Source organism: Polypterus senegalus, chromosome 10 (assembly GCF_016835505.1).
Source record: "Polypterus senegalus isolate Bchr_013 chromosome 10, ASM1683550v1, whole genome shotgun sequence".
In the NCBI taxonomy this organism is placed as follows: Eukaryota; Metazoa; Chordata; class Cladistia; order Polypteriformes; family Polypteridae; genus Polypterus; species Polypterus senegalus.
In genome coordinates this window covers 92,269,882-92,291,842 of record NC_053163.1, presented here as the reverse complement: position 1 = coordinate 92,291,842, position 21,961 = coordinate 92,269,882, and the positions used below count along the sequence as shown (strand labels likewise).

The window sequence follows — 21,961 nt, the reverse complement described above, 5'->3', positions numbered from 1 at the left end:
GTATTTATACAAACTTTTATCTTGGTGATTATTAGAGCATGTGGAGAAGTGGCTACAACACTTTTCCTTTGTGTTCTAATTCTATTTTTTTTTTTTCTTGCGACTTAAGCTGTATTTAGTAAGAAATCAATCTAATTTCCAGCTTTTCCATTAGTGGATGTCTCCAGATGAGAAATCTCAGAAACCTTATATGAGAAATTAAGAAAGGTCCTATGCCCTAAATGCAGAAGTAGATGTTAAAAACTAAAGTTAGCAATCTCATTATTATTATTATTATTATTGATTATGACACATTCTTATTTTTATATAGACACATTATCTTTCTTTAACACAATTGGGGTTTAGCTGGCAGTTTTCATAGGAAGAGCTGCCAATATCTACCCACTATCTTTCCTTTTGAATCTTGGAAGAAGAAACAAGATTGGGAAAAATTTTCAACATATGATGATGTTTGCAGGTACTGTCATATTTTTGACAACTATATACACTTAAACTATCAAAAGAATGGTCTTTTATTATATGTATATGTGTCTATATATCTGAGAGCAGAGGTTAAATGTCATGATTTTGTTTTATGTTCTGATTCTATGATAATGCAGTGAAATGTCTGCAAGTAGTGAATGAATCAAATTTTCTCCAAATCTTCAAAATCTTTTTAGTTCTTAGTGTTTATGCAAGAGAGCTAGAGATAAAAGTTTAATTATAGTAACTGTGTTTTTATTATTTGCAAAGTTTTAAGGATTTGTTTGTTTAGAAAAATTGTTTTATGATTAACTTTTCATACCCAACTTTTTACATACATCTTTGTTTATCTTTAGGTCTTCGTGGGGCAATGACATTTGCACTCTCTATCAGAGATACTGCCACTTATGCTAGGCAGGTCATGTTCAGCACAACTCTTCTCATTGTATTCTTTACTGTTTGGGTTTTTGGAGGTGGCACCACACAAATGTTGTCCTGGCTGAGGATCAGGTAAGGGATGTAAAAAATGTACTAACTAGCTAAGGCTGAACAAACTAAAATTTGCAGACACAAAGAAATCACTAACATGTGTAAGAAATAATACTAATTCTTTGCACATATAAAAGTACAATATCATTATGGTGAGGATCAATCTGTTAAGTTCTTTAACAAAACAGAATTGTCACAGATTAATAGATTATTTGTGAAATAATGAGGATACCAGGATAAACCATTGTGGCTCTCAGAAATCCAGGATGTTATAAATTCTCCATGAAGCAGGAAAACTGAAGGTCCACAGGTCTATCTAGTGGAATTAAAAAATGTTTGTTAGATTGACTCTGTTAATGCTATCTATTTTTATGGAAACTAGTGAAGATAACTTTTCTTTTTTACCAATAAAACCATGCCAGGCATCAATTACTCTCTTTCCAAGAAAGAAAAAACCCTTTTGAGCATCTTCCCTGAATGAATGTAATGTATGTCCCTATGGTATATGAGATTTTAAGGGTTTTGTTATTTCAAAAAAATGAATACAGTTGAATGTGATTAGCTCTTTATTGTATCCTATAAATGTGTCAATTAACTTGAATAAGAGCCTGTTTTACTCAGTGGGTTGTCAAACATGTAAAACTAAACTAGATTTTGTTGATTCTTTCAGAACAGTTCAGATATACTGTATATAGGAGCTGTAATCTCAAGAAAACCTAAATATTATTCAAGTTTAATTTCTGAAATGTTTTAAAAAGCATAGTGATATTAATAGATTATCATCTTTTCATCTCAACATTAGCTATGAACATTAATAAGATGAATATTATTCCAAAAGATGTAATTTCCGTTCAGGATATCCCTATACTGTATATGTCCTTTGAACAACTACACTCCATATATAAAGTTCAAGTAACTTGTTATGCTTTCAGTGTATAAGTTAGAAAATGTATTTAGCGGAGCCCATGCAACTTTCCTAATCTTTATCAATATTTGCATTAGTAATGATGAAGATATTATTAGTATTTCCAGAATGTGCACACCTGTGTGATGTTAGGCAACAATGGTGTGGGTGGGGGTTGATTTGTTTTCAATTCTATTTTTTATAAAAAAAAAATTGCTGTATTTGGAATGATTACAGTAAAATCAATAAAATAAAAAAAGAGATCAGTCAATTAGAATCTCTATAAAAGAGAATGAATTTCAACCATACATAACATACTCTTTAGTCTGTGCAAAGCATAGTATAATACATCTTTAAATTTTACATTGTTTGCGCACATTTATGTAAACTTAAATGATCTGAAATCTATCAGGGACAGGATCAAAGCTGACCATTATCCCATCAATCATCGGTCTCATATGTATTGGGAACGCCTGACACTCATACTGTTTTGAGGAGAAATACTATATATGCTTATATGTTGGATAGTGTTAGATTTTCTACTACTCCTAGTTCTTTAATAGCTTTATTTGCAAAATCATTAGATGCAATTATATCATGCAAACAAATGTATCGTGATATCCTACACTGCACTTCAGAATCCTAACCCATCTACCAGGAAAAGAAATATTCTATTTTCCTTATAAGAAATAGCCCAGAGAAAGTTATTAAAGCAGTTTTAAAACAAGCTGGCTAGGCCTATGCTCTTTGTTCATGTAGCTTCCGTAACCTTAGAAACTTCGTTGAGTATGAAATAATGTAATTCATTTTGAGACATTATAACTATGTTTCACATATTGTAATCTGATCTATAAGTTCAATAAAACTTAAAACTAATAAAATGGTAATTATTTTTCTTTTGCATGTTTTCAAGAGTTGGAGTGGATTCAGATCAGGATAATTCTGTAAGTTTGAAATTGTTTAATTTGTCAGCTGTATTAGATAGAGACAAAAGTTTTGGTGCAGAAAGAAACTGCAAAATTATAAATTTTTATCACATTCTAGGCATTCTTATGTGAATACAAGTGTGTATGATGAGATAAGCTGCTGATTTCATTGAATTTGCATCATTAGCACTTTCCTAGTTCTAAAACTTGTATAATGTTTGGGGTTATTGGGGAGTGTGCCCTGTGATAGGAGAACTCTAGCCTAATACTTCTGGAATATATATTGCATCTTCCCATGACTCTGTGATAAAGTAGGTTGTTCCAAAACTGAGTAATTCTAAAGGCTGTCATATTATTAATCTTTTCCAATGATGTTCAGTAGTAGCCTCCATTTACATCATTTTAGCAAGTCACAGACAGTCAGTGGCTCACTCTCATGAAGCCGGTTGCATAATGTGACTTGCACTTCAACTCACTCAGAAAAAAATTAAACAGGTTTGATTTTGTCTTTAGTAATAAGGGTGGGCTCTATGTGCATGAGAGCTGACAACCAGTGAATGCTCGTCCAGAAGTACAATTCATATTTGTCATCACTGCATTATAAGGGACTCGCATGTATCATAGATATAACAAACAGAAAAGAAGCTTGTCTGTCTGATGCCTTGTGTTTTATGTACCATGTCGTAATGGAAAAAGAATAAAAAGAGATTGCAACTGAACCTGCCATACCTGTTAACCCTTTGTACAGCACCCTTTTATTCACAAAAATGGACAAGCATGACTACGCTGGAAGGTTGGCAGACACTGAGGAAATTAGACATGCTAAGCAATTTTAAATTGACATGATCCAGCAATGGAATCGGCAACTAAATTTGACAAGTCTTGAAATACCCCAAAACTAGAAGTCATGCAGTATGACATTGGCTTAAAGTGCATGTCAGTACTATCTTTTGAACTGGTTTCAGGAAGGGATGTTGTCATTAGGGTCATATGATTAACTGTGTGTAGTCTAAGGCTAAGCTGTATGACTAAGATAAAATAACTTTAGTGAAATCAGATACTATATATACAGTATATATATATATATATATATCTTCAACCTACAGAAAAATAATAAGAGAACATCTTAAAATGTCATTGCCAGTTAAAATTATCTATTTAACTTCAATAATTCAGCGCTTGTTTACTCACTATCAGTATACTTTTTCTGTTCTTCAGTTATCAGCTGGTGAGTGTGCTTTCCAGTAGATTAAATTCACAGCAGCTTTCATTATTAAGACATTGTACAAACTATTTTCAAGAAAGCGTGAATGGAGACTTTCAGCATATTTCTCAAGAGAATACTTAGGCATTCAGTATTTTGTAACCACAGATAGTTAAAACATTGCATGTACATCTTCATTAACTATAGTAAAACTACTTGATGACTGTCAGTAGGTAGCTTTTTATGGTTTGTGTCATATAAATTACATCTATAAATTGATCATGTTGAACCTTGGTATGAATAGCTATTGAAAAGTATGAAATTGTTTGTCTTATTCACACCTTTATATAGAATTAGATATTCAAATGGGTATTTAGTAGGGCATTGCAATATATTGAACTTTCTCTTCAGTTCAATATTTAAGAAAAATCAATATGCAAAAGGGGCGGCACTGTGGCGCCGTGGTAGCACTGCTGCCTCGCAGTTAGGAGATCTGGGTTCGCTTCCTGGGTCCTCCCTGTGTGGAGTTTGCATGTTCTCCCAGTGTCTGCGTGGGTTTCCTCCCACAGTCCAAAGACATGCCGGTTAGGTGGATTGGTGATTCTAAATTGGCCCTAGTGTGTACTTGGTGTGTGGGTGTGTTTGTGTGCATCCTGCGGTGGGTTGGCACCCTGCCCAGGATTGGTTCCTGCCTTGTGCCCTGTGTTGGCTGAGATTGGTTGCAGCAGACCCCCGTGACCCTGTGTTCGGATTCAGCGGGTTGGAAAATGGATGGATGGACTACAGCCTTTTATGAATATTAAATAAAATATTCAAAATCTCTAGTACTCCTTCTAAATATATTTACATTGCCTAGCATTCACAAGTATGAGGGGAAAAGAAAATAGAGCAAGTATCAGAAGAGTTTAGTACAGGTAGGGTTAGCTCTAATATTTGCAATGGTTTGGTTTTCCTTGGGGTGTCTGTTCAAATGGTACAACATTTAAGGATAAAACATGTTACTGCATGAGAAATGGCCATACAGGCACGTATGGCACCTCCAATGTGCTCTTCTACCTCCATAGCAAAACAGGTCCCTGCCAAGCAAAATTTCATGAAGTGTTCACTGTTCCATTGCATACAGTATGAGCAGACAAACAGTAGGTGGAAAGACATAACAGCTGCGGGGACTCAAGTTTGGATGCTTAACTTACATGTTTAAAATAATTTGTTAGCGGTCAGATAACTACACTAACAAGTTATTCACCTCACACCAGAATTGACACGTCCATGCAGCATAAGCCCTCTGTCCATTTCATGTGCTCTCCTCCCTGTGTTAAATATTATTCAGTACTCTTGTATCATTTATGAGGTAACCTGCATGAAAAGATAATCAACTTACAGTACATTCATTGTGCATTAACATTATGTAAACATTTTCCTTTGATTCTGTTTAAGATTATTGGAGGAAGTCAAATACACAGATATGTTAACTTTGTGAGCACAGGTTAACATTAATGAAATATAAGTATATGGTTTTATAGTGCCAAATTTGAAACCCAGTATGGACACCTGCTGTTCATTGAGATTGAAAATGAAAGAAATGTTTTCTTGGATATTTGAAAGACCTCTGTTTCCAAAGAAATCTCACCACCCTCCTCGGAATTTCTAGCACCACACTGTTTCTTAAACTATAGGTCGCCACATGGCTGTATGGTGAAGTTTTTCAGTTCCTTTCAAGAATTAATTCTGGGAAAGTGATACATCTCCCTCTATTTAGTATACTGTTTATTGTGCTAGTATGCAGAACAACACAGCTGATGCATCACAGGAAGGTTTTGTTTGTGTGACATGAAGATATAAAAAAAAAATCCCACCTGTCTTCATGCATCTATGGAAACAATGAAACTGAGATGATTTAGGACTATGGATCCCTGCAGGTGTCCATACTGGGTCCATGCCTGAGGAGGAAGTACTCTTGACAAACAACCTCTCCCAGTCCAACAAATTAGTTGCTACTTCTCCCACTTTCGCAACAATATACAGACAATACCTCAAATAATTTTCTGTCCTGCAATTTCATTCTTCTGTTTGTGACGATGCGGGTTCTGCTCCATGCTCCCATCAGGCTCCTGGGAGCTCTTTAAGTCGACACTGTCGGTGGTGTAAGCTGGAAATTGAAGACATCAACAACAAAGCAAGGGAATTGTGCAAAAAAGTGCAAGAGCGCTTTTATTTAAAACCAAACTAAAAACAGTGTATAAATATATAGTGCAGTACTATCAAAACGTTAATAAATAAATAATCCATTAAACCTGGTGAAAAATGTAGAGGTTAAAATCCAATAAATAATTCCTTTAAAATGAGGTTAAAAACAATGGCTGGAAGCAGTCCTTTTAAAAACAAATCCCGGTGCCTTCTTTCTACTGGCTACTCCTCTGCTTCTCCCATCCAGGCTATGCACCAGGGGAGTCACCCTGCCTTCTTCTGGTCTGTTCGCCTTTTCGATCCCTAGCTCCGGTGGGCTCCACCAGACTGTGACGTTGGGAACCCCGGCGACCAGGGTGCTCACGCTGGGGTTTTCACTTCCCAAGTTTCCGACTCCCGCTGCCTTCTCGGCCTTATGCGGCGGGCCAACCTTCTCCCGGTCACTACTGCTCCACACAAACGCTCAGCAGGAGTGACTACTACAATCAGCCCCCGGATGCCAGCCAAACACCCCGCTAGGGCTCACTGCTCAGCTGCCTTCTGCACTCGACAGCAAGCCATTCGCTTGCTCATGTACTGACTTTCTGCTTCTTGCCGCCGCCTTCTCCCTTAACCTCCCTTCACGTTCTTTTCCTTTTTCCTTTTCTCCTTTCCACACTCATGCTCCTACTATATATGATGGGGATATGGTTCAGGTATGGCGATTAGCAGTTACCAGCATCAATTACGGATGCAAGTAACTCCTCACCTGTGAGGATTGGCCGCATCACGAAGCACCCGGCAACCGCTCTGGCCACACTACCAATCCTCTTCTTTAAGCCGTGACTGCAGCAATTATATATTTAAAAACTGGCCTTTCATCTGAGCCGTGGACCCGCTATACCACACTGTTTCAGTCATTTTACTTATTTGTAATGATATTAGCAATTTTAGTAATCCAGGCTTATACAAACAGAAAGATTTACATTACTAATATAAATTAATGATAATTTAATTAGTTAATAGAAACTTTGTACACCACAGTTTTAAGTCTCCATGAAAAAGCTTATACCCAGTTAAAACCAAAAACTTGTAAGCAGGCTTGCCCAGAGAACATGTACTTATCATAAAACTGTATAAAATAAAACATGGTGCAAATAATCAAGAATACTTTTGCATCTATTCATTGTCTAAACTAACCTAATTCTATAATATTTAATTTAATTTTTGCTTTATATTATCTCTTACATAGTGTTTACATCACTTTTTAATGGTTAACAATAGACTACCACAGTCAGTATTTATATAGTGGCTATCAATGAATCCACTCTTAAATAGCAACAAACAAAAAAAATCAAGATTAATATTTGTGTTGATCTTCATTTTGTATACTGTACTACTTTTGAAACTGAATATTATGAAAACAAAAACTCAAAAGTTGTATTCCAGTTAGACATTTATTTTAGGCATTTTATAGTGATCAGTACTACAAAATTTGTACAGGTAACTGTTATCATGAATTTTCATATGGTCACTTTCAAAGGAAGAACTATTCAAAATGGTGAAAATGTAACTTACTCTATTAAAGCACTGGTATTACCCAAATAGGTATTTAATTTTACCCTGCCTTTTCTGAAAATGAGCTGACTTCCCCCATTAAGTTATAATGAAACATTAATTTGCAAAAACTTTTTTCATAAATAATTAGACAGGAGACATTGAAACTAATGCCTACCAATAGTATATTTTTACCCCGTATGTGGGCAGATTTTTTTTTAAACTTTATTAACTTGTATATTTTTTTCATTGTTAACACGCACACTGTGTTAATAATGAACCACTTCTGAGAATGAACTTCAGTAATTTGCAGAGTAGCCCTAAGGCCACAAAAGAGCCCAGATAATCTTGAAATGTTACTTTATTAAACAAAACAATACATGCACAAAGGATAAGGTATGAAATAAGGATTTGGCAACAACTATAATAAAAAAGAAAAATAGCCAGTCTTCCCTGTGGGGCAGCTGGTCCAATTAGTACACCTTCATGCACATCTTTACCACCTTTCTCTCCATCTACTTGGGCCTGTCTTCCTATTTGCCAGACAAGCCAACTCTCCCAACTCCAAGTTTATTTGACTTATAACTGTAAGTTCATTTTAAGTTTACTTCTATGCCTGTGTTTATGCCACCAATGGGGGTGGGGGTGGGATTTGCTCCCTATGGGTAAAATGGGCATAAACTTCAGAGAGACATGGCCCACCATGGCTAAATGAATGCGAACATCAGAGCAGGGGGGAGGGAGGGAGTTATCCTACTTGCTGTATTGAGTGCAGACTGTTTTCTGCCTTGGTGAGTATGTATTGAAAATGGGGGTGAGGTTATGGTTTTTTGGGGGTCAGGATTTCATCAAAGAATATGGATATAAATATTGCGCTGCCGATATCATTCACTTAGGCAGCCCACTAGTGCACCCAAGGATGGTTGTTCTAAAACTCTTCAACCCATTGTTCTAATCAACCCATTCTTCCAGTTCTGCCACTTGTGCCCCTCCAGTCCCGAACCACAGTGTACATAAAAAGGTCCAGACAATGTTGCTGAAGCTTGATAACATAAAATAGCAGCTGACGAATAATTTATTTTTGTGAAACTTTCACTTTTCTATAATGTTGTTGTCCTGCCAGAAAATACCAGAGTTAGCTTGCCATCCACATAAAATAGCAACTGAGGAATAATTGTTTTTGTGGAGCACTTCCTTTTCAACAATGTTGTTGTCCTTGCCAGAAAATATAAAAATAAATTACCAATCATACCACATATACTATATGTAGTAAAGTGAGACTTAATTTTAAACAATGCATTTGGTAAAGCCAGCTTGATTTGTTGTCTTTTTCCTTTTCACATTTGCAGGTCACAGCAGACGGAGTTGAACGTAGGAGCACCAAACATGAAAGTGCATGGCTGTTTAGACTGTGGTATAATTTTGATCACAAGTATCCTTTTCCTGGTGTAACAAATGGGTTATTCTGTTTTCTAAAAAGAAAATGTTATTTGCAGATGGCAGTTTTGCACAGCAGAGGGCCCCATCTTACCATTTAAATCTTCTTATCACTTTCAGCTGCTGGGTGTAAAGAAGACTTCTTTAGGCACATACAACATACATATTCTTCGTAATTTGCTTCTGTAGTTCACATTACCATGTTTGTTTTTGATTTCATAATTTTAGACCAGTTAATTTTTGTAGTACAATAAAGGAGATTATTTTATGAGAAAATCATGGTCTCATCTCTTTAACTACCTTTAAGTGAGCAGATTTCCTTTATGAAATAGCCTATGCAGACATCTAAACAATTAATGTTTCTTTCAGTAAAATATCAGACTATTATTTTTAATTATTATGTTGCTACAATTGACTAAATGTACATGCCTTTTCTTAATTTTCAGACGAAGTTCTTTGTTTGGCTGAAATTTCACTTTTGGAACTCAGTCTAAATGTTGTAATGTAATAAGTAGATCAGAGTTACTTGACAGATTCTTTTTCTCCTGGAAAATTTTCAACAAACCTAACTTGGGTTGTTGATCAAACAAATTGCTATATGGTGTGGCTGAAACATCCTATTTTCTACATGCAGTGAACTTTTTCTTGCTAATGTCTTTTAGTGCTGTCTAAAAATGAACATCTGGTCTTAATTGTCTGTATATTTTTATTAACTGTGAAGAAATGAGCTCTCAATTAAAAGCTGACAGTACAAGACGAAATATCATAAAAGTGCCTTTTCTCCTTAACACAAATAACCCTCAGCTATCTAAAACCAATTCTGACACACAGTGGACCACCCCTCACAAGCACTCTTCCTAGCTTCTGTGGACCTCTTGCTCGATGTCTCACTAGTCCTCAGGCATATGAAGTAAGGTTAATGCTCAGAATGTTTTGGTGGTAAATGTTGTTTTCTTTTTATAGGAAAGGTTTAAAAAAACTTCAGAAATATAAGGCACAGAAGACTGTTCTGAAACTATTTTTATTATCACATGATAGGCTGCCATGTTCTTGTTTCAGTAATTACAAAAATAAAGAAACATTATAACATAAATGGTGATTTCACCATGGGGGTGAAATTGTGTTTGTGTGGTTAAGATTAAGTGCATTCCTCAATTAGTTTTGTATTGAGAACCATATTGTTTTAGGAGGGGATTTTTTTTTCATATTTTGGATTTTTTTTAATGGAACTCTGATGCAGAAGGTAAAAGAATCTTTGTAGCATGTCCAATTGTTGTCAGTAAACTGAAAGAAAAAAGAAAGTCTTTGTCTGGCAGTTAATCTGCTGTGGCAGAATTAGATGACGAACATGAAGAACTTCTACCAAAGTTTAGATGTTTGAGTCATTGTAATGTGCTTCATTTTAAATAAGTATCTCTTTTGCAAACTCTAATATGTTACTACTGTAGAAGGTTATAAATTAACTCACTGATCCATTTAAATGTGTATGTTATAGCTTTGGGAAGAGAAGAACAATGTTGCAGTTGATAAATGTGTTCCGTTTTTGCTACTATTTTAGAGTCCCACCCCCACATAGTAAAAGATCTGAGTGCCGTATCCTGCATCCTTTAATTTTGTTTATGGTACTACTTGTGTAATCTTACGATCCATTTTATTTTTCTTAGATCGGGGCAGCTCTAGGCTCATGGCGGCCTTGGGCAGAGAAAGAATCGGTGGCCCCTTCACCTGCCAATGTCAATATGGTATCTTATGCACAGCGGATGGCCACGTCTGTTGCGGACACTGCATAGCTGCCTCGTGCTCATGACACAAGTGTTTAACTTATGATAAAGTTCAGGATTGCGCCTTCCTGTGACGCAGTGAAAGTCTCCTGAGCCGCCTTTCTCTTTCGTTTCGAATAACCAGATTCGTGTACTCAAAATCTCTTAATTTTGCTTAGAATGAGTATGCGAATGTCTTGTGTCCCCCATCCGACCAGATATTCACTATGACTATTGCGCTAACGCTAATACTTTTATTAAAACTAGGTGAAACATTAACTTGTAAGACGGCTCGCCCATTTGCACTAGCTTCACTTCAGCTGTTAGCTATGTTGTTATTTTCTCTTTCTGTTTTATATTCAATATATATTGGTGTGGCGGCCCCGTGCAGGTGCACAGTTTGCACATGCCTAAGGCCGTCCCTGCTTAGATTGTAGATTCAGTTATACTGGAAGGTTGACAAGCATGTAACTAGAAGTATTTTGTGGAGTTGAGTCCAAGTTAGGAGGTGTAAACAAGGTTTTTGTAATCAATAAGAAATATTAAAATCTACTGAATTCGTTAACCCTAAGACGCCACTTAAGAGTAGAAGATTTTACATGCTTTTATCTGGATGCAGCTTACATTTCACATCATATTATACACTCTAGCCAAGCAAATTTGGAAGGAAAGTCTTTAACCAACCTTATGAATAAATTAGTCAGACCAAACTATCTAAACTATCTAGGTCCTTCTTGTAGCAGCACCTAGCAAAAAACACCAACCAAGGCACTGAGGCAGTAGGTATTTCAGATTATGTCTTTAGGAATTATGTTTACTGATCATTTTTAGTTAAACTAAGAAAGAAGCGGTTCCATACTCTACTATATGTTTTTCATAATGAATTCTAAAAATGAATGGATAAAATTACAAATTAAAGGAGCAAGACTGCAAAATAAAATATACTGGGTAGAATCTGTTAGGATGCAAACCTTTTCTTTGACAGTTTTATTAACCAAAACTTATACAATGTATCTGTAATATTATGTGTACCATTTTTGCATCTATTACATAGTTTTTAATTACAGAATTAATTTATTTAATACAAGTTCCCTTTACATTGGCAAGCTGTTATAGTTAACATAGGGCAGCAGCACAATGGTGCAGTGTTATCCACTGCTGCATCACCGCTACAAGAGACTTAGAACCTGGTATTGTCATAGTCTAAATACTTTGCACATTCTCTCTCTGTTAGTATATCTGTTTTTTCCTTTCAGATCTTAAATGTTTAGACTTTCAGTTGGAGTCTTATGTGACACAGCCCTGTTATGGTTTGGCTGTCAGTCAACTCAAAGTTCTTTCCTAGCTGTTTATAAACCTCAGCTTTCAGTGACCATGAACTGGATTAAACATTCTTGAAGAAAGATAACTAAGAGACACAGTGACTTTAAATTAACTCTATATGAGTGAGACTGAGTGGCTATGTATCCCTGTCCTGTAAATGACTGGGTCTCCAATCAGTCTTGGTTAATACCTTGTGGTCTATGAGTCTTAACCTCCTGTCATGCCAACTTTTATTATGCATGTCTGAATAAACATGGATATACATACTGTACCTGTAGTTAAATCACAAGCTCAAATTCAGTAACAACACAATTCTTTAAATAGTTCTGTTTACTGTACATATAAAAATACATACCTATAATGTTAATAGATGCTAATATATAAGCATATTGAGGTAAGCAATTGCAGTGATAAAAAATAAATCTCTAATCTACACAGTTCCCAGAATACAGGCGCTAGTCATAAAATTAGAATATCATGACAAAGTTGATTTATTTCAGTAATTCCATTCAAAAAGTGAAACTTGTATATTAGATTCATTCATTACACACAGACTGATGTATTTCAAATGTTTATTTCTTTTAATTTTGATGATTATAACTGACAACTAATGAAAGTCCCAAATTCAGTATCTCGGAAAATTAGAATATTGTGAAAAGGTTCAATATTGAAGACACCTGGTGCCACACTCTAATCAGCTAATTAACTCAAAACACCTGCAAAAGCCTTTAAATGGTCTCTCAGTCTAGTTCTGTAGGCTACACAATCAGGGGAAGACTGCTGACTTGACAGTTGTCCAAAAGATGACCATTGACACCTTGCACAAGGAGGGCAAGACACAAAAGGTCATTGCTAAAGAGGCTGGCTGTTCACAGAGCTCTGTGTCCAAGCACATTAATAGAGAGGCGAAGGGAAGGACAAGATGTGGTAGAAAAAAGTGTACAAGCAATAGGGATAACCGCACCCTGGAGAGGATTGTGAAACAAAACCCATTCAAAACTGTGGGGGAGATTCACAAAGAGTGGACTGCAGCTGGAGTCAGTGCTTCAAGAACCACCACGCACAGACGTAGGCAAGACATGGGTTTCAGCTGACGCATTCCTTGTGTCAAGCCACTCTTGACTAAGAGACCGCATCAGAAGCGTCTCACCTGGGCTAAAGACAAAATTGCTGCAGAGTGGTCCAAAGTTATGTTCTCTGATGAAAGTAAATTTTGCATTTCCTTTGGAAATCAAGGTCCCAGAGTCTGGAGGAAGAGAGGAGAGGCACAGAATCCACGTTGCTTGAGGTCCAGTGTAAAGTTTCCACAGTCAGTGATGGTTTGGGGTGCCATGTCATCTGCTGGTGTTGGTCCATTCTGTTTTCTGAGGTCCAAGGTCAATGCAGCCGTCTACCAGGAAGTTTTAGAGCACTTCATGCTTCCTGCTGCTGACGAACTTTATGGAGATGCAGATTTCATTTTCCAACAGGACCTAGCACCTGCACACAGTGCCAAAGCTACCAGTACCTGGTTTAAGGACCATGGTATCCCTGTTCTTGATTGGCCAGCAAACTCGCCTGACCTTAACCCCATAGAAAATCTATGGGGTATTGTGAAGAGGAAGATGCAATACACCAGACCCAACAATTCAGAAGAGCTGAAGGCCACTATCAGAGCAACATGGGCTCTCATAACACCTGAGCAGTGCCACAGACTGATCGACTCCATGCCACGCCGCATTGCTGCAGTAATCCAGGCCAAAGGAGCCCCAACTAAATATTGAGTGCTGTACATGCTCATACTTTTCATGTTCATACCTTTCAGTTGGCCAACATTTCTAAAAATCCTTTTTTTTTTTTGCATTGGTCTTAATTGATATTCAAATTTTCCGAGATACTGAATTTGGGACTTTAATTAGTTGTCAGTTATAATCAAACTTAAAAGAAATAAACATTTGAAATATATCAGTCTGTGTGTAATGAATAAATCTAATATACAAGTTTCACTTTTTGAATTGAATTACTGAAATAAATCAACTTTGTCATAATATTCTAATTTTATGACCAGCACCTGTATTATGTTTGTGGGACTCATGGTCATTAGGAAAATGCAAGTCAAACTCAAAGTCTGTCTGACATAGGCCATTTTCTGCCCAAGCCCCATCCCTAGGCATTCTGCTGTTTACATTGATGCAGGATAGTACTCATTAAATTTGTAATGAATGATTATGTAATGTATGACAGTTATTTACAGGGTTTGACATGATTTTCTTCAGTGTACAGTACATCATTTTGGAAAATTTTGAATATTAAAGAATATTTTGAGATTATAGTATAAACTTCAAATTTTAAATGGGGAGCAAAGCCTATTCTCAAAATTCTACTTTAAAGGAGAGAATTCTTGCCTGAGCAGTGCCTTTTGTAGAGTTTGCACACTGTTCACCCTGTCAGATTGTTTTTATCCTTTGGCTTCTCAGGTATTACTCCCACATCCCAAAGACATGCATGTTACATTTATTGTAGATTATAAATAAGCCCTGTAAGAGTTTGTGCGGGGGTGTGCATAAATGTTGATGGGTGGATGCATTTTAAATTTGTTTATAAGCTTACCTGAAAACCTGTGTGAGATACTTATGAAATTAAGTTATGTTCCGTTATGATCGATACTATGGTATTATAAATTGACTATACAATAAGAAAACAAAGATACAAACAGCCTGACAGTAAAGCATTGCACTCATAAATTGTACTTGATAGAAATTAATTAGCACCTAATCCTGGATTACTGCTTTAATTGGGCTATAATTCTAACTTGGAAAAGGCAGATCTCATTATAAAATTATGATGACCAAAGGATAGATCATTGTCAAAAATAACACTTTCTTAGTGAATTCTGCCCAAAGTAATTTCTATTCATCCACTATTTCACTTCATTGAAACATTAATTTATTTATTGGCATAATTGTCTCCTAGATTAAATGCCTAATTATCATTTCAGTGTTATTGGTAAATGCAGCTGTGTGTTCCCAGCATACAAATGAAATGTTATAAACAGCAGACTGATATGATACCAGTGCTTAACCTTAAGGGACACCAACTTTTGACAGGAATAGGGTAGTACTGTTACTAGTCTTCAAACCATTTTGAAAACAGCATTTTAAATAGCAAGTAAGTAAACAAACTAAAGTGCAAATAAATCCAACTAAATTCTTAAACCAGGACAGTACAGTTATGTAGTTGGTTTTATCAAATATATACCTTTAATGTAAATATATAATAACTGCATGCTTTCCTATTCTGGATTTCATAGGAATATTCAGGTACAAATATCCATATGTAGTTTTCTAAATCTGCTGAATTCCCCATCATGGCTCACATCAGGTAAGCACATCCAGGCTCACTTAAGGGTCAGGACAGCAACAGCCAATGAAGGTGTTCATCCATTCAAGGTCACAGATGCAGGTGCTATACTGGCAACGTTGGGTGTAAGATAGTAACCAACCTTAGACACAGGCCTATCCATTGCATGTCGCACACACTAATTCAAAATTGCTTTTACCGTATTTGAAGAAAAAAAAAAGCTCTGACTCGGAGATGTTATACAAATTCCACACATTCAGGACAGTGATTACACTGTTACTTCACAACAGTAGAGTAGGTCTACCCCTGTTTTCCTCCCCATGGAATAGCATCTGAGATACTAGGAGCACTAGAATCCATAGATGTAAGGATTGTGTCATTAGATTGTACATCCCCGCGCAAACTTTATTGTAGAATGCCAAGAAGGTTGTGGGCAGGCAGTTGGCTGAGGTTTTAAGACTCTGTTATAACTGACTCTGGACCCCACCAAGGTTTATTTTCTCTAGGGATGCTGCTGACTGAAGTTTTTGATTTTCTCTATCAATTTGGCAATGGTTCAACAGTTAATTTATGGACAGATATTGATGGAGTCCATTTATGTTAATCAGTTTCAAACTAGTTTGCTTTTCTATCTACTAAAACAAATCAGTGTCTGTATATTTACTCATCTCATTATGCAATTAATAATTGTAAAATTTGTATTTTTACCTATCTGGGAACTTGTCACAGCACTCCGCGCCAACATTCAGTGAAGAGTGTTACTGTATATAAAAATGAACTGAATTGAATTTTGTTCAGTTTACACTTTAGACTGTGTGTCTACAGTAGTACAATTGACGATACTGAATACATTCTCGGTCCCACTAAATCCAATTCAGAGTTGCTAGATGCAGGAGCCTATTTTACATGAAAAAAATGCATATATCATCCTTGTTCTTTCAGTTTAACGTGTTTCAAGGGACAGGAGTCTAAGCTCAAAAACAAAATCTTTTAAAACTTAACAAATGTGTTTCCAGTCATATGTCAGCCAATTCTTGAGATTGCACACATATGTATATTAAAATGGCATATTCAAAAAAACAAACATTTTTGTAAGGTTCCACAATTTTGAAGAGGAGACTAGCTATATTTTACCTGCAGAGGCATCTTTTCAGCCCCTTGAAAAAGTGTCTCTCTCAGTAGAAGTTCTCAAATACAGGCTTTGCCATGACCCACCATGCTACTACTCAGCATGAAACTCTAAAATTTAGCACCACAGATGTAAATGGTGAAAAGTACAGTCATGGCCAAAAGTTTTCAAAATTACACAAGTATTGGTTTTCACAAAGTTTGCTGCTTCACTGTTTTTAGATCTTTTTGTCAGATGTTTCTATGGTATACTGAAGTATAATTACAAGCATTTCATAAGTTTCAAAGGATTTTACTGACAATTACATTAAGTTTATGCAAAGAGCCAATATTTGCAGTGCTGACCCTTCTTTTTCAAGACCTCTGCAATTCACCCTGGCATGTTGTCAGTCAACATCTGGGCCAAGTCCTGACTGATGGCAGCCCAATCTTGCATAATCAATGCTTGGAGTTTGTCAGAATTTGTGGGTTTTTGTTTGTTCACCCTCCTCTTGAGGATTGACCACAAATTCTCAATGGGATCAAGGTCTAGAGAGATTCCTGGGCATGGACCCAAAATTTCGATGTTTTGTTCCCCGAGCCACTTAGTTCTCACTTTTGCCTTATGGCACGGTTCTCCATTATGCTGGAAAAGACATTGTTTGTCACCAAACTGTTCTTGGCTGGTTGGGAGAAGTTTCTCTCGGAGGATGTTTTGGTACCATTCTTTATTCATGGCTGTGTTCTTAGGCAAAATTGTGAGTGAGCCCACTCTCTTGGCTGAGAAGCAACCCCACACGTGAATGGTCTCAGAAAGCTTTACTGTTCGCATGACACTGGACTGATGGTAGCCCTCACCTTTTCTTCTCTGAGCAATCTTTTTTGAGGATGCCCCAAACAATCGGAAAGAGGATTCATCAGACTAAATGACTTTACCACAGTCCTCAGCAGTCCAATTCCTGTACCTTTTGCAAAATATCAGTCTATCCCTGATGTTTTTCTTGTAGAGAAGTGGGTTCTTTGCTGCCCTTCTTGACACCAGGACATCCTCCAAAAGTGTATGCCTCACTGTGTGCAGATGTTCTCACACCTGCCTGCTGCCATTCCTGAGCAATCTCTGCACTAGTGGTGCCCCGATCCCGCAGTTGAATCAACTTTGACTGTGCTGGCTCTTGCCGGACTTTCTTGAGCACCCTGAAGTGGCCTTCACCACAGTAGTGGAATTGGCTTTTTTGGGATTAAGTTCATTTTCATGGCAAGGAGTTACTTTGCATTTAATTGCAAATTGTCATCATAAAAACTGAGAAATCTGGTAATGGTTTGTCATTTTATAAATTACGCATGTTTTATTTCTTTTATACAGCACATACTATAACTGTAGTTAATATGTTATTTTCTATTCACACTATAATTATTAGTATAATGCAAATAATTTTGATTTGGGGATTTTTTTGTTGTTAGGGGCCTCCGTAACCAGATACCTACTTATAGTTGGATAGACATGGTTTTGGTTTTGTGTTTACATACAGTAATTTGTTAATTGATATAGCACTTCCTGTGAAACCAATTATCTATTTTGTTATTTCTGGGTTAACAAAAGTCATGTTCAAAAAGTAAGCAGGTCAGATTTCCAGTTGGGTGAGGTTTAAAGTTTCTTAATTTGATAATTGAGTAACATCTTGAGTAATGCCAGAAAATAATACAATAAAAGCTTTTAAGTGATATTTCGAAATACTGTATTTGGCAAAAGTTAGAGCTATTACAAGAGTATGCTCTTGTTTTTACAGTGGCCAAAAAAATGCTTTATGCATTTGTTTATTTCCCTAATACCCAGACTGAAAAAGACTGCATAAATGCATTTTTAGCAATATTTTTTTATAATTCATACAAATGCCATAAAATAAGTTTATGCTGTTAATATTTTTATGCCTTATAAACATGTAAGTTTCAATATTGTTTGCTACTTGGAAGCAAAGTTTAGAAAAATGTATCTTTAAAATTTGGTATAATGATAATATTAATCACAAATAAATTAGTTTTCATGTATAGCTTCTTACTGCAAGCAATAGTCTTCCATATCCTCACTCAATTTCATTAAGCAATTGGCAATTGTAGAATTGCTGTTATAGCATTTCATTTTAATGACTTTCAGCAGGATAGACTGTAAACTAAACAAAAAAAGTGAAGCAAAAGGTAAGCAGTGGTGAACATAATATAATAAATAACTGGTGCAAACTAAGTAGCAGAGATTGAAGACAGTTTAGATAATACAGTTGTCCCTTCAGCTTTGCAGGAGTTACAGGTGGAGGACCCTTGCAGATACATAAATCACATGTGTGAGGCTGGCTACCGAGACAAAGGTGCATGGTGTCCCTGAGATAAACTGCGTAGTTCAGCAGGTCATTAGTGATCTGTAGCATTTTACACAATTTTACTTATTATAATAAAGGTGTGTGTATATTTATGGTAATAAAGGACAACAATGATTAATATTACAAAACACTTAGCAGTAAAAATAAGCACTCACAACACAGTCTAGTTTCACAGATGCGGATGATAATGGAGTAGTTATGAAATGAAATCCCCGGTGCACAGCCCCTTGAAAGTTATGTAAAAGTTGTGTCCTACCATATGTATTTAAAGATCTGTAGAAATTGAAAGAGCTCTCCAGACAAAGATATTTTCCAAACCAGATGAAATCATACAAACAGGCAGGTACTGGACCAGAACATAGATTAGAGAAAACTGTAATCTGGTAAGTGAAATTGTAATCAAATTTTGTAGTGAAGCACTGAAACAGAAAGACACCATCAGTTGCGATCCTGTCGGCTTCCCTCATCTTTCACCCAGCAGCCCTTGTGGCAACTACCAAAGCTGGCCAATTATGCAGTGGGGTACTGGGGTAGCTAGGATTTGCAGTCCATTTAAGTAGTAGTATAGTGTAATCTTTGGTTTTCCGCAATACATCACAAAACTAGCAGAATAATTTCCATTTAATTATTGAAAACTAGCCTACCATAGGCGGACCCGTATTGCATCTACAGTATAATATTCTAGTAGTAGCAGCAGTAGTTATACATTCTTGTAGCACTGTTGGTATCTTTAATAGTAAAGTGTTAGTTGGTTGAAATAGTTATATAAAGGTGTTTTTATATAAAGTAGCACAAGTAATAAATACCCTTATATTAAAAGTAAACTTTATGTCTCTATTGTTATGTCCCTCTGCTACATTATCGGCTGGGATAAATTATGTTTTCAGCATATCAACTATTATATAATCACTCTTAATTTTATAGGCATATTTTGCTATGGAAGTGGAAGTAAAATTTGACTGTGACCCTTGTGAGAAAAAGTGTTCTAGAACATCTGACTAGCACATTTTCAGAGAATTAAGTATATTAAAAGGGCTGTACTAGCTTATCCCCATTTGTGGCAAGTTTTTCTTAATACTTTTTTCTTATTGAAATTTGTAGGTTTAGCATCTTCTATCACCATTTGCAGGGTTTTCTTTAACCAAAGAATATTTTTTTAATTTGTTCAAGAGTAACATGAAAAGATATTTTTAAAATCCCACTCTTTGCTTCTGGTTTGTTTGCCTCTGAGTCACTGGAGTGTTGTGAACTTCATGCTTCAGAGAAGACTGGCTATTTAAAGGTTAGAGGAGCTGGTTTTTAGTGTAGGATATCAAGACTCCCAGTACGGATCTTCAGTTAGCTATGTTAGTCTTTGAGTAAAGTAGCTGCAAATACAGCATGTTGTTCCTCATTTGAGCCTTACATGAAAATGCCTGTGTAGTAATTGCTCTTTTTCCCACTATGACTCCAAGATTAGAAGGAGAAATGCCACAGTCGATAATTTAAGTATTGTTTTGAATCCTTATCTTTTTATTTTTTCACTCTTCACACTTTTCAAATCAACGGTTCACAGGACTCTAGAGAATATTTTGGTATAAATTAAATTTTAGTTCAGCTGTGCTGGTTTCTAATGTGTAGACAGGATCTTGTCAGCTGTTGAACTTTCTGACATTTACTGAGGAGATGAGCACTCTTGGAAGTGGCTGACTGTTTCTGGATTATCTGTGCCGAACACAAGAGGTTGCATGTTTTTGAAGGTACATTATGCTTCCATTAACTGCAGTGGCATCAGTGGTTTGGTATGCATTTAGGCTGAAAAATATTAACTCTTAGTTGGTCAGAGTGCAGCTGAAATATTGTAATGTTTAATGTACAAAGATAGCATATACTGTATTTTAGAAGTATTTAAAATTTGAAACCTCCATCAATGAGCACACCAAGCCAACTATCTCTTGTTAGTTATTAGTAATATTTTTATGTGAACCACCTGGACTGGATTCATGTTTGTTAGGAACTGCTGGGAAAGGTCATGCATATTGTACAATTATTTAATAGCAGTGGACTGTTTAAAAATTAACTTTTTTTGTCCTGCTTTACTTGTACTTTTACACAACAGTTTGTTCGTAAAGTTTATATGATGAACAAAAAGAATAAAGGTTAGTTTCTCCGGTTCAGGAATACGATCAGTTAATTTGTTTCAGCTAAAAGATTACACATAATATGTGACTTATTTTAGGAGACTGTGCACAAAGCGTTGGTCCCATTTTGCTTTTGTGTTTGTTTTTTTTAACTTGCTATCCTTGAAAAGTTTGTCACTCTATCCTAAAATTGGCAAACATGCATTGCTGTAACTTGGCTGAAAAACCAAAAAAATTGGTATGCTCTGAATTGTATTTATTTATTTATTTTTAACCTTAGACTGACTTTTACTCGTGGTTTTCTGAAATGGAGCCAAAAACGTATCAGCACTGTCAATGCAAAATAATTATGTCTGAAGCAACTTTAAGGTAATGGTGCCATTCTGGGGAGTGCAAGCAGACTATTTGCTCCACCTACCTGTTGTAAATTTTTTATGTGCATCTTTCAAACTCTGTTTTCTCACTCTAGTTTATGACATTATTGTGCATTCAATATGCAGTTTAAAGGTTTCTTACACTGAATCCTTGGAATTGGGTGGATATATATAGTGTGTTTCTGCTTTTTGACAAAATAAATATAAATAAGAAAAGCAGATTTTCAGACAAAGGTAATGTAAGAGTTTGATTTCCATGAGTCTTTCATAAAACATTGAAGTATTAAAGAAGCTTCTTCAGAGAACTGTATGCCTGAATTACTTTGCTCCAAGGAAAAGAAGACCTCTGATTTAACCATTTAATTTGACCATTTAATAGGAGGTGTAAAAAAAAAAAAGTCATATAAAACACTTAAAATGG

General features: G+C 35.9%; 1 protein-coding gene across 1 annotated transcript in view; it reads left to right on the top strand.

Moving 5' to 3' along the window:
- Positions 1-21,961, top strand: part of slc9a6a (solute carrier family 9 member A6a) — a 73,236-nt gene that overhangs the window by 43,752 nt on the left and 7,523 nt on the right. The window contains exons 12-16 of the mRNA XM_039767660.1: positions 346-457; positions 819-972; positions 2,769-2,799; positions 9,058-9,140; positions 9,950-10,055. Of these exons, the coding sequence (XP_039623594.1) occupies positions 346-457; positions 819-972; positions 2,769-2,799; positions 9,058-9,140; positions 9,950-10,055 (486 nt within the window). The remainder of the gene's footprint in view (positions 1-345; positions 458-818; positions 973-2,768; positions 2,800-9,057; positions 9,141-9,949; positions 10,056-21,961) is intronic.